Source organism: Toxotes jaculatrix, chromosome 1 (assembly GCF_017976425.1).
Source record: "Toxotes jaculatrix isolate fToxJac2 chromosome 1, fToxJac2.pri, whole genome shotgun sequence".
In the NCBI taxonomy this organism is placed as follows: domain Eukaryota; kingdom Metazoa; phylum Chordata; class Actinopteri; family Toxotidae; genus Toxotes; species Toxotes jaculatrix.
Window position 1 is genome coordinate 26,177,790 of NC_054394.1, and position 12,438 is coordinate 26,190,227.

The 12,438-nt window shown below is 39.9% G+C and overlaps 1 protein-coding gene across 6 annotated transcripts; it reads right to left on the reverse strand.

Moving 5' to 3' along the window:
• Positions 1 to 989: 989 nt before the first annotated feature.
• On the reverse strand, positions 990 to 12,071 carry LOC121185567 (kinesin-like protein KIF23). 6 transcript variants are annotated; one of them, XM_041043805.1, is made up of 23 exons: positions 12,000 to 12,071; positions 10,935 to 11,001; positions 10,564 to 10,692; positions 10,027 to 10,132; positions 9,645 to 9,781; positions 9,428 to 9,540; positions 9,145 to 9,315; positions 8,316 to 8,428; positions 7,981 to 8,102; positions 7,700 to 7,802; positions 7,483 to 7,562; positions 7,188 to 7,307; positions 6,832 to 6,991; positions 6,511 to 6,672; positions 6,087 to 6,253; positions 5,788 to 5,961; positions 4,995 to 5,192; positions 4,420 to 4,749; positions 2,804 to 3,037; positions 2,502 to 2,590; positions 2,181 to 2,241; positions 1,947 to 1,987; positions 991 to 1,824 (listed from the first exon to the last, which is right to left on the reverse strand). In XM_041043805.1, exons 1-23 carry the CDS (start codon positions 12,011 to 12,013, stop codon positions 1,809 to 1,811), a joined length of 2,907 nt encoding a protein of 968 aa, XP_040899739.1. In that variant the 5' UTR covers positions 12,014 to 12,071; the 3' UTR covers positions 991 to 1,808. The 6 variants fall into 6 exon arrangements, with proteins under 6 accessions (XP_040899765.1, XP_040899739.1, XP_040899748.1 ...); XM_041043797.1 differs by having other exon boundaries at positions 993 to 1,824; positions 6,511 to 6,675; XM_041043831.1 differs by lacking the exon at positions 4,420 to 4,749 and having other exon boundaries at positions 990 to 1,824.
• Between the last annotated feature and the right edge of the window lie 367 nt (positions 12,072 to 12,438).

Below are 12,438 nucleotides of genomic sequence, written 5' to 3' on the forward strand. Positions count from 1 at the left end.
CGTAAATAAATTCACTGCATACATACTGTTTTGCTGCTTTCATCACAATATTAATAATGCCTAACAAATTAAATGTAGAATGTGATGTTTCTGTAAAAAGATCCATTGGGTCCAAGGTACGATATTTAATTTACCTGATATTTTCTAACAGAAAGGTCAGATTGAAGTTTGTAAAACATGGTCTTGGTCTCTTAAGTATTCACAGAATACGATGCAGGACACTGGTGCAAATCAGCCTTCATAAAATTACAAGAATATAGACAAAGCAACAAAGAAATACTATCACCAGGAGACAAGGATGAAAGAATTGGCCCTGCTCTATGCGAAATTAGCACTCTTAGCACTACTAAGAGGACATAAATTCAAAGGCAGATGCTTGCTGTTCCCAGGTGGCTGTCCAGCAACAATCTCTCATCTAAAATTTGCCCTCAGCGGCACCATTTTCTAAGCATTTGAAACACACAACCAGAATGAGAGCAGACAGAACCAGTCCACAGGACTTTAGCTGTGATGAGTAAAAATATAGTTGCTGGTGTTTGCTTCTACAAGGTTGTGTGGTTTGGTTTTGACATCTCTCATGTGTTGACAGGCTAAAAATGTTGTATAAAGCTTTTCAGGAAGGCAAAGTGAGTGCTTAGACTAAAAGTGAGCCTTTGCCTTCGGGCTGAGTGGGTCACTTTGGCTTTGACAAAAAGCAGATGGAAATGTGGTTTTGACCTCTACCTTAGTCTCTCTTTACACAATCTACTGACAGGAAGTCCCCATTAAGATTAATAAAGCACAATTTAACATATGCAGTCCATTTCTTCTTTCTATCAAATATCCTCAGAATTTGGACTTTCACTGTGAGTGCTTCTAAAAATACATTTTGCATTTAGCTAAAGTAAATATTAAACAAAATTCAACAAATTAAATAAATAGAATTTATTTTGTTTGCATTTTTTCTTCTACTCTGATCAAATATGTGGAGAACTTTCCAACACCAATACTAAGATTAACTGAAAAAAAACCCTCTTAGCTTGGTAAAAGAAATTTTTGATATGTCCCAGGCTTTAAGATGGAGACTTTAAACTCTTCTGTCTTCATGGATTTAAAAATCATTATGACAAGATTTGGTGTTCGAATAAATTTAATGCCACCAAAAAGAGCAGTGTGCTTCACATCTTAGGAGATGTTTGAATAAACAGAAGCTTCATAATCCTTATTTATAGAAAACCTACTTAACTCTGTATTTACAGCTGAAGCTCTACCCATTGTAATTCTAAAGCAACTGCGTTCTGTAGTTTTTTGTAATCAGCCATATGTGTAGTGTTACATCTAATAAATGAATAACCCTTCTTCAAAAAAAAAGCAAGCAGTGACACTGTAAAGTAAAAAAAAAACAAACAAAAAAAACATTTTCTGTTGTTCTAAAGCTCAGATATTCTAATTTTTGGGCAGCGGTAAAAAGCAGTGAAAAGATTAAATAATAAAACTTTAAATTTATCACAAAATAATCATACAGGGCTATTTAATATGTCCATGTCTTTAAGAAGTAAGAATTCTACCACTCCAAAGAGAAGAAGCACAGAAATCGAGCAAATTACATCTGAAATATTCTGCTTTGTTTAATCGATGTATTGTTGGCTATGATTAAAGTATAATTGCACCCTAACAATTTGTAATAAGATCAGATACAATACAAAAATGCTCTGACTCTCAAAAAGATGCATAGTTTCACACAGCCGTGCCATCACTGTCCCAACAGTAATGCAACACCTTGCATGTTTTCAAGAAGTAAAAAAAAGTTCCTTCGTATGTACAGCAGCTTAAGGCTTTCTGCGTCTGGAAGAGAAAAAAAAAGAAAAAAGTTCTAATTATCAATAATGCTGTGATTTTAAATCCAATATATAAACACTGGAAACTACATCTACATAAACACAAACTCACACATTTTATTTGCTTACTTTTGATAGCCATGGCTTGAACTTGTGCTCGCCACTGGAGTCTGGGGGGAGGAAAATTACAGTAACACCCATCAAATTACTCAACTGATACTGAATTAGAAGTTGCTTAAAGACCTTAATTACTGATACCTAAAGACCTGTAGAAGATGATAAATGATGTGTTACCTGCACACTAACATGAAGGCATAGATTAACAGTAGTTTTATATTTTTTGTTGAATAATTAAATTCTTACTCTGTTTTCGATGTCCTCTATTTGAACTGGTCCTTCTGCAGATCCCGATCGCCTCTTACGACTGAAACAAAGAAAAAAAAAGTTCGGAGTCACTTCTCTGGAAAAAAACACAGCTCGAACTTCATTTCACAAATTTGACTCATGGCCGGTGAATTTAGCATTTGTTGATATTTAACATAAATACCACAGTACATTATTTTTAAATTTACATTTTAAGATACAATGCTGTCAAATAAACCCGTAATAAAACTCATGACAAGGGTTTAGTACTACTATTAACTGCTACTGTTACTGTTGAACTGTATTGGGAAAATACTGTACCTTGATGCTGCTGGGCACTCTTGTTTTAGTGTCTCAATGTCAGTAAACTGCACAGCTTGTCCTCCACCTCTGGTCCTAAAAACATTACCCTATGGAAGTACAAAAAATAAGAAATACACGAATGTCCAAGAGAGAATGCAGGAAGAGACATTTTAAAAACCAACGGACAGAAAGGCAGCAGTGTCCCATTATTATCTGAAACAGGACCCCAGTGTGAAATCAAACAGAATGTGATTAAAGTCAAATTCATGCAAGATATGAAATAATCACAAGTGTCAAATTGAGCAATTACGTAATTTTACCTTGATCAGTTTGGTCTCAATCTCCCCGTCAGAGGCAAGCTCTTGATGTCTGAGCACATACTTGTGGCATTTAGACAGAGCTTTCTCATTAGGGGTCGACACTTTGATTGCATTGGGTATGATTGGCTGCATGACAGTGTCTACGTCCAAATTAGAAGGTGGTTTGTGGTCTACCCATTTCTCCCCACCCGCAGAGTGTGAGCGCCTGTGCATTGGATGAACCGGAGGGGCCGTCTGGTGATCCCAGTGTGAGAAAGACAAACCAAAAAGTTATTCACATTGTGACAGTGACTGTGTAAAGTTTGTAGGGCTTTTTGGTGAAAGCTGATCATTAGCAAGTGTTAGCTTGTACTAAAAAAAAACCAAAAACAAATATATATACTACTGGAAGTCACAGAGGAGCAAGGCATGTCCCATTGGACAAAATTTGTTTAGAAATACATTTTACATTTCCCAAGGTACTGTAACCCTCCCACAAGTAAACTCAAATCATAATCCAAACAAATAATATTATGATCTTCCAGCAATATATATTTTTTTCAAACTGACAAAAAACTCCCACTGCAATGAAAACAGCCAAGTTGAGTCAGTAAGAATGAGCATGCAAAGCAGAACAAACATAGCGTGGAAATGGGTCTAGGGAAGAAAACTACATGCAAAAACTAATACTTTTTTTTTTCTTTGGGGGCAAGATGTATGCTAAAGCACAGATGACTGATTTTGGTCTCAGCATACCGACCACGTTAATATCGGGCTCAGTACTTGAACATCTCTGTACAGAATGGTAGCAGGTTTTAGTTTGGTGGGTTTATACCCATCTGTACAGTCGTACCATGTCAAACTCTGGTCCATTAAGGTAAAGGGTTTACTTTACTTGCATACTAACCTATGTGGGCACCAAAGCCACCCAGAAAACTGTCTTTCAGTCCCAGCTGTTTAATAATTTTAAAAGCAAGAAATATGCATAACAAGGCCTCAGCAACTTGACAGCCAGATTCTTTGATTATTGCAAATGTTAATAGTGGACACTCAAGATGTTTTGCAAGTGGCGTAGACCCAAAATCATCAGTGCTGAGTGCTTCACCGAATCACTCCATACACCAATTACTCAGGCCCTAATATTGGTCTAGTGACGTTTTTGGTTTTGTTAAGCTCTAAGTCTTGTTTTTGGCCTACTCTTTGTGAATAGCTGGATTAATACATGCGCACATTTCCACATCAGTCTCTTAAAGTGTGCAATACTGCACTGCTGCTATGTGACGCATGTTGTGTGTGTTATAGTGGTGAATCAGTTTTTGTCGTTTTGTGTGGTGCTATTGAAATGTGTGATGACACAGTACAAAAAAGGAAAAAGCTATTCTAGAGAGCAGACGGCAACGAGCAATAGGAGGAACTACAAACATGATGCAACTACTCATAAAGGCTTAAGATGCAAGTCGAGAGAATTTACAAGCATGTCTGGACTATGAAACACTGGACTACACAGATGCAGAGCTTCTAATGATGCATTTCTAAACAAGCAGGCATCTACTGGTAACATGGCAAGTGAAGTTCTACACCATAGCAAAGCTGAAACTACAGGCTCACAGAGCATCTAGGCTTTAACACACACTAACCCTTGCGCCTGCCTCAAGGTCTAGCCCATAGACAAGAGTCGTAGCCGGGGCCTCAGCGTCTGGCGCCCAGCGCTGGCCTCTCCTGCGACCCACACTGCTGGTGCTGTGGAGAGGGGCGGGGGTCCGGCTCCTGTACTGGGGAGTCCCGGTGTGTCTAACCTGGCTGCTTGAGTCTACAGGGAACCTCTGCTCCCACTCGGAGATGCAGGAGGCCACTGAGCGGCAAGATGAAGAGGGTGTAGAGGAGGTGGTGGAGGAAGAGGTGTGGTGAGTGTCCTTAAGTGCCCTAACATTGGCTCGATTTTGGTGGGAGGGAGTTTGGCTCAAGTCCTAAAAAGTCATGAGGAAATGGGGCCAAGCATTGTGGATGTTAGAGGTGCCTCCAGAGTGACACACAACAGGGTAACGTGTGGCATTGAAGCTGCTGTGTACAGTAAGCACAGAAATCTTCAGGTGTAAGGTTATCACAATAATTATTAGTAGCATGCAAAATTTCCACATTAAATAAAATTTCATAGGAGAGTGATCAAGTGTACACTGATACAGGAGACGGTATTACAGACTAAATAACTCACAGGAAGTGGTGATGGCGAGGCCGACCTCTTCTGGGCGATGTTGCGGTCTCTCTCTCTGGAGGGCCTCTCAGGCTTCTCTGGACGCTCAGCTGGGCCGCTGCGGCTCTCTGTCACTATGGCCTTGAGCTGCTTCAGCTTTTCATCCTTCACCCACAACTTGTTTTGCATCTCCAGCTGCTTGGCATTCACTCGTCTCTCCTAATAAAATATAATAACATACTACTTGTATTTTCTTTTTTTTCCCTATGTCCTCTTAGATTAACCGTACAGTAATTAAGAAAAACTAATATTTATGCTTGGCCTTATATTGTTTGGCAGCAGGAATAATTATTGCTCACTGTCTTGTGTAGTGCTCCGTCCTTCTTAAGACCAGCTTTGGTGAGTAATTAAACTTAAGTAGATTGAGATTTTATAACACTACCCATTAGTCATGTCTTTTGCTTTAAGCACAGGCCATAAATTACTTTTTACAAAGTTGCTCACAGCAGTCGGCGTCTGCTGTGGTTTTGCTCCATGTGTAGCCTACATTCTTCTATATACAGTTTCTCCATGCATAAGGAAGAGTAAGGAAAGTAAAATTATCTCACAATGCTTTACTGCTGCCTTTTCTTTTTTTTAAATTTCTTTGAACAGTGACTCTATGTTACTCTAAGCTACTAAAATATGAAGTGGACAGCACAAGCATACCTGCACAGCTCCACTGATGTAAATTATTATACAAGTATGAGCAAGTCCCCAATATACAAACCAAATGTTACCAAATAGTGGGGCTACTGTCAATAATGCCACTTACACACTCCTTCTCATACTTGAGTTTGGTGTCTGTCACCATGTCCTGCATGCGCTGCTCCATGCGCCTCCTCTCTGACAGCTCTCTCTGCAGCCTCTGCTCCCGGCTTTCCAGCTCCTGCTGTAGTGAGCGTTTGTCGTGCTCATACATGTCCGTTGTCTTTTGCAGGATCTCAACCTGAAGAGGTGGACCAGTAGTTTGCGAGGGACAAAAGAACAAAAAGTGAATTCCCATAACCTTACTTTTATAAGCATGTCTAAAATGCTGCAAACCAAAATGCAGAATCTGAGTGAAGAACACACCTTGTACTCCAGCGTTTTGGATTTTTTCTCTAATCGTTCCATTTCTGTCTTCTGGTTGATGATAACTTTGTCTTTCTCGTTCAGTTTGCTCTGTTGATCATGCAGGAAGGTCTCCTTCGCATTGAGCTGACCGTCAAACTGCTGAAGCATGGACTTCAGTGTATTGGCTGCAGGAGAAAACACATTAATATGAGCTGCCCACCATTTGGCTTTAAATGTTTTTCAAAAGTTACAATGCTTCTCTTTCATGCAGACATCAACAACAAAAAAAAAAAAACCCTCAGTGACCAGAAAAACCTCTTATCCCAAATCTGTGAGCAACTAACTGATGCATCATTGCTGTACTGAATAGATTAATTAGTTCATTGCTGCCTAAAATCAGAAATGAAGTGAGATCTCTGTGGTGCAGAAAATGGGCCTGTACCAGTTTTGTTGAACTGCTCTGTCATCGTCTGACGGATACGATGCCTCCTTTCCAGGACTTCAATCAGGCGGGGTAGAGTCTGATCATCCGCTGGGTCCACCAGCTCACAATGAGGCAGGGCCGGAAGGCTTTCTATGAGCTGATTCAGCAGAACTGGGTCATCTACTATGTGAATGAGAATATGCCGTGGAAAAGGTTTTGCAGAATTAGTAACGTGCAGTGAATAAAACAGCTACTTTCCCGAGATGCATGTCTGACATGTAAGGATAAAGCACGACATGAGCACAATGAGCTCGTAGCACAGACTTGAGAGTGATGTACCGGCAGTACTGGGACCCCCTCGCTCCTCCAGGCGACGTGACAGCTCATCTCTGAAGGCCTGGTTTCTGTGTCTGCGTCCTGCAGCAAGGCCACAGATTGGCCGATCAACCGGTCGAGCCACCTCCACCTCCTGGGTCATCTCGGCAAAGCGCATCACCAGCTGCAGCACATACAATGGAAAACTATTACAAATACCCTTCCTTATTTCCTTAAAGCACCAAGCACGGTTCCAAATTAAATCCTCTGCAAGTTCGGATTTGCAGAGAATAAGATTGTGTTCTTCTGGGAAACCAAGTGAGATCAAACAGACAAGATTTTACACTCAGGCCATTCTCAGGCCAAATACAATGTCTTACCATAGTTTCTTCATAATCATCAGCCTTTGGGTTGACACACACAATCATCCTGACTTTTCCTTCTCCATCAAAGTAGTTTTTAAACAGATGAGTAACTTTAGAGTCCCTGTATGGCACCATCTGGAAGAAATTAAAGCATCTGTGAAACTGTGTCTACAGTAAAATCACAAAAAAAAACTAATAGTGAATGAAGATGAAGTAGGAATAGTATTTCTCTACACAGAAATAAAGTAGTGCAACAGTTAAAAAAACATTTTAAATTGAAAAACAATGATACACATGATAAAATACCAACCTTGTTAGTCCCATACATCTGGTTTTCACGCAGGACTTCCATACATGTGCGAAGTGTCATCAAAGACTGGTTAATATTACCTGGAAATGAGATGCAAATGAGAAATCAAAGGTGTCTGTTACCAAATACATTGAAAAAGCTTCATAAAAATCTGCCAGTACAGGTAAACGCCTCCAGCTGACTTTAGAGACGAGCCCACGGCAGGGAATGAACTGACCTGCTTCACGTAGACGGCTTCCCTCTGCTCGGGTTCTGCTGGTGCGCTCGCTGCCTGCCAGGTCAACCAGACAAAGCTGGCTCACATTCACCTGGTTCTTGTCCTGTATTTCAACAACACAATGTTAACATCACCAAAGATCCGCTTAATCCTTCGTGACACAGGATGTGCTGTTTTTTTTCTGCTACAGCCTGATTAGCAAAATTGACAATCAGACAGGTTTTTTTTTTTTCACACAAAAAATTGAAAATCATTTTTGTAACTTTGGAGCTGCATGTCACCTGTAGAATATGGTCCCCATCAGCGTCGAGTGGTGCCTGGGCCAGCTTTACTGTGAACACACTGTGGGAGCGACTGGATTCACGATTGAGTTGAGTGTTGGCTATCCTCCTTTTCTTTTGACCTGGAGACAGAACAGATCATTAATTCAGCGTGTCACAGTAACCACAGCAGTAACAGCAGAGGTCAAACAACAGAAGAATTATTGCTTTGTCACATTATTCCTTTGCCATCATGAGAAGACACAATATTTATGAACAAAAACAGTTTATGCAAAACATATAAAATATAATACAATGTCACGTCAACAGAACAAGTTCTCATTATTACCGCTCACCCTTCCAAAAGACTTCAAAAGCCTCTTCTGTAGATTTTACTTCAACTTCTGTGCAGCCAGCCACGTACATGTTATGATTCTGATCTTCACGGAGGATCTTGGACTGAGGTGGTCTGAAACAAATTTAACGAAAAGAATCAGCATACGCCAACAATGTAACACACTCATGTGTCGCTTAAGTAAGACAAGCAGCAAAAGCTAAAATGACAAATACTTGATGTTAGTGTAACTAAATTAAATACAATCCAGAGACACATACAAACACACTCAGGGGTACAGACACATGCACAGTTGGTTTCCACACAAGTTGAAGCCATTCAGGGATGTTGTGTCTCCACACTACCAGTAACAGCAGGGAGCCAACACTTGAAAACAACAGCCACCAAAATGACACAAAGCTAGTAAGGTATGCCTACGCTACTGATAAGGCTTTGGATTAATGGGATGGAAATGGGATGACCTACGCGACATCAGCTACAGCCAAGTTACAACTGCTCATAAATAAAGAACTCTGTCATGTTCTTTTACTGGCCACATACATGAACTCATTGTTCCGTACAGGTGTGCCTCCGCCGAGCCACCTAACAAAAAACAGGATTTTTTAAAAAGTGCATCTTGTCAACAAAAAAAACGTTTGTAGTGCACATTAGCAGGGCATAAATGTGTGCGTGAAGTTGGGTAGATGTGTAACTCAATCTGTGGACAGAGCCACCAACTCACGCACGAAAAGCATGACAAATAAGATATGTACAGACAATCCTTTAACATTGTGTTTGTAAAAAAAAAAAAAAAAAAAAAGCACACACTGGTTTGAAATCCGGTCTCTTACTTTGGCCTGATTGGGTCATACGGAGCATCTTCGAGGAGATCATAGATATAATTGTTGTAGACCTCGATGTAGGACACAAAAACGCTGTAACAACAGTCTTCATCCACATTCTCTGATCTACATGCCTCCTCTGAGCTGATCATATCTGCAAACTCTGGGTCAGCCTTCTGCCTAAAAAAACAAACAATGAACATTATAAACAGCAGCCAAGATGAACTTTGAATTCAGTTCCCTATAATAAAAACAGAAAGTAAAATAATGTAATAAAATTACTCATAGCTACCTGGACAATGGTGTTTTGGGGACTGACTGCTGACTGTCTCGCTTCTGTCTCTCCAGGAGAGCGTCGACTTGACTTTGAATCTCCATCCCATTTTTGTCATCCGGTTTAAACACCTGGTGAAGATTTACAACATTTTAAGTAAATCTCCACCCCCCCTTTTTTCTTTTTTTTTTTAAAAAGACCAACTATGCAAAACATTAATGAATGAAAAACATACAAATCTTTTGGCCTGGAAGGGGCCGATGCTGTTGAAGAGCATGTCTAAGGAACGGGGCAGGAGCCCACCTTCTCCAGGTGAGCCAGTCATGGTGAAGGTCTTACCACTTCCGGTGACACCATATGTAAACAGCAGACCTATGAATATGGAATATCACAATTACATAACCACATAAAGTATTATTGTGGTCCGTGATATTTTATACAGTGGATATTATGATAGTCAGATAAAATGGAATGAAAACTGAGAAAAACAGTCAATCCTCACATTTGTGAATCTGGACTTTCAACTAATCCTTTCAGCACCAAGGAGGATAAATGGTCAGCTTATGGGATTCTGCACAGTGCCTGTCATACATTTCATGCACTTGCCATGAACTTACCATTCTTACAGTGAATGAGGTCCTCTACCAATGGCTTGGCAACATCCTCAAACAGTTCCATTTGAGTGGTATTAATACCAAATACTTTTTTATAGGAGTACTGTGTCTACAGAATAAACAAAGAAAAAACAATTAGCTCACATGAATGGCATTTAACAGAACATGGTCAATAATTATCATGTCTTAAACCAGACAGTGTCCAAGAACATTTCAGGTCTACTGAATACAGAAAAGTTCAAACCACCTGTTTTTGTATTCAGAATTGCCATCTTGTTTTTTTTCTTTGTTGAAGTAGATAGGTAGGTAGGTAGGTAGGTAGATAGATAGATGGATGGATAGATAGATAGATAGATAGATAGATAGATAGGATCATTTAACAAGATTACCTAAGTATAACAGATATTTTTGAAGAACTGAAATATATCACTGGTGGTGTGACAGTGAGACGTCAAGAGGGAACAGGAACAAGTATAGATGGCCACTTAGCGTGACATACTCTGATAACTTCCCACGCACAGAGGGCAGCAACACACTTACCTCTTTGTATTCCCCATTGCGGTTGGCTTTAAGACCATCAGGAGCATGCAGTTGAATAGTGGTGCTGCTGATCATCTCAACACAACATTCCTCATGTTCTGTTCCAAGCGGTCGTATACGGCAGTATACCTAAATGCAAAACAGTAAATCTATTTCAAAATATGTTCTCGGCCACTTCTGCATAGCTCCACCAACTCTGGCTAGTGTGTCAGAGTTAGCTAGCTCACTGCAAATTCAGTTTTATGAAACCGGTAAGTTTTCTTTTAATTTCTTTTAAGGGTTTAAAATTGAGGAACATGCTTCCCTTTTAATGAAACTGGTGTGACAGCGTTTCAGTTTGAAGAATAAGAAAGTAAGCAGTGTTCACTTACTCCAACAGGGTCTTTCTCTATGTTGGACGCCTTCTTGGGGCCAGGCCTCCGAGGAGTCTTGCCTTTGCTGTAAGTGATAAAGAAATTCAGAATCAATGTCAAACACAAAAAAATTGCATGTTAAATCGAGCTTTTTGTTTGGTTAGTTAAAAGTCCAGATGATTCACATAAATTACGTATACTACATGAAACCCAGTCACGGTCTGAATGGCAACTTACACAAGTGTAGTGTGGAAATTTGGAACCGGCATTGCAAATATATTAAGAACACTCTTTAGGTAAAGTAGGAGACAACTTGTATCCATTAGTTAAACTTTTGAAATGAAAAATATTCATACAGAACATTTTAATGGAAAAAAAAGTTTGCCCAGATAACTTGCTTATGACAGTTCACAGGTGAGGGTCATAGTATTACATTTGCCATGTTAGACTAACTGAAGTTACATTAAGTTTTTTTTACTGTTTTCGTAGAGAAACAATATGAATCAGTATTAATGCAGCTTATGGATAGATGGATTAATGAACGGGCCCCAGTGCCAGAGCCTGTTTGAAGTGACTGTTAATAAGAGTCAAACAATTACAAAGAGATGTAAAATGACTACAGAGAACCTAAATGACTAAATAGGAACGCAAAATGACCACAAAGAAACTAGAAATGACTACTAAGAAACGTGAAATGCCCACAGAGAGACACAAAATGAGTACAAAGAGAAGTATAAGACCACAACGAGACGCAAAACGACAAAAGAGAGACTACGACTTCAACTTAACCCCGGATGTACACCTCTGTAAGAGGAATGAGTGCCTTTTACAAGTATGTTCCCAGAGGCTCAGACTCTCATAAACCGTCCATGGCACAGTTGCCAGTCGACTCAAGTTAGGTGGCGAGACGACGCGCTAAGCTAACGCTGCGGAGCTAAGCCTTCTCATTATCCTTACTACTTTTTATCTAGAGAAACAGCCGCTAGCAAGTTACGTTAGATAACTGGCTAATCTTTAACACACGATGTACTCCTAAACTGTTGCCTGTTTATCGAGCTAAATATAACAAATGGCTGTACTCACCCTGGTCTCTGCATTGTTGTTGTTAAACACTCCGGCAGACCGCTTCTTCTCGATTTGAAAAATTCCCTCTTGTTAAACGTCCGTTCGACAGACAGATGTTTCAGCCAATCACAGCATCGACGGTGCTTTCTGCAGCGGAAGTCCCGCCTTTTCCCCTTCGCCTCTTCCTGATTTTTTGATAGCACTTTGCAACCGGCGTTAATGCGCATTACTGCCACCTGCTGTATAGTCCCAACATCTGACCTTTTGTTTGTTGGTCCTGGATCAGCTGAACTAGGACTACCTACTGTGCATTTTACCTATATCACATCAAGTCTGTTTTATGCTTAATATGAACTTTTGATTTCTGTGGTCTAAACAAAGAAACATTACAAAAGAAGTATCCCAATATGCAAAAACCACATAGAAAAAAAACTCAGTAAATTACACAATATTTCTG

Bases quoted from the DNA above. Each gene is read 5' to 3' on its own strand.
- LOC121185567 (XM_041043797.1), bottom strand. The intron at 4,750-4,994 runs GTGAGTTATTTA...ATGACTTTTTAG, and splicing joins CCTCGCCATCACCACTTCCT to GACTTGAGCCAAACTCCCTC. The intron at 2,242-2,501 runs GTACAGTATTTT...TCTTTGTTTCAG, and splicing joins GAGTGCCCAGCAGCATCAAG to TCGTAAGAGGCGATCGGGAT.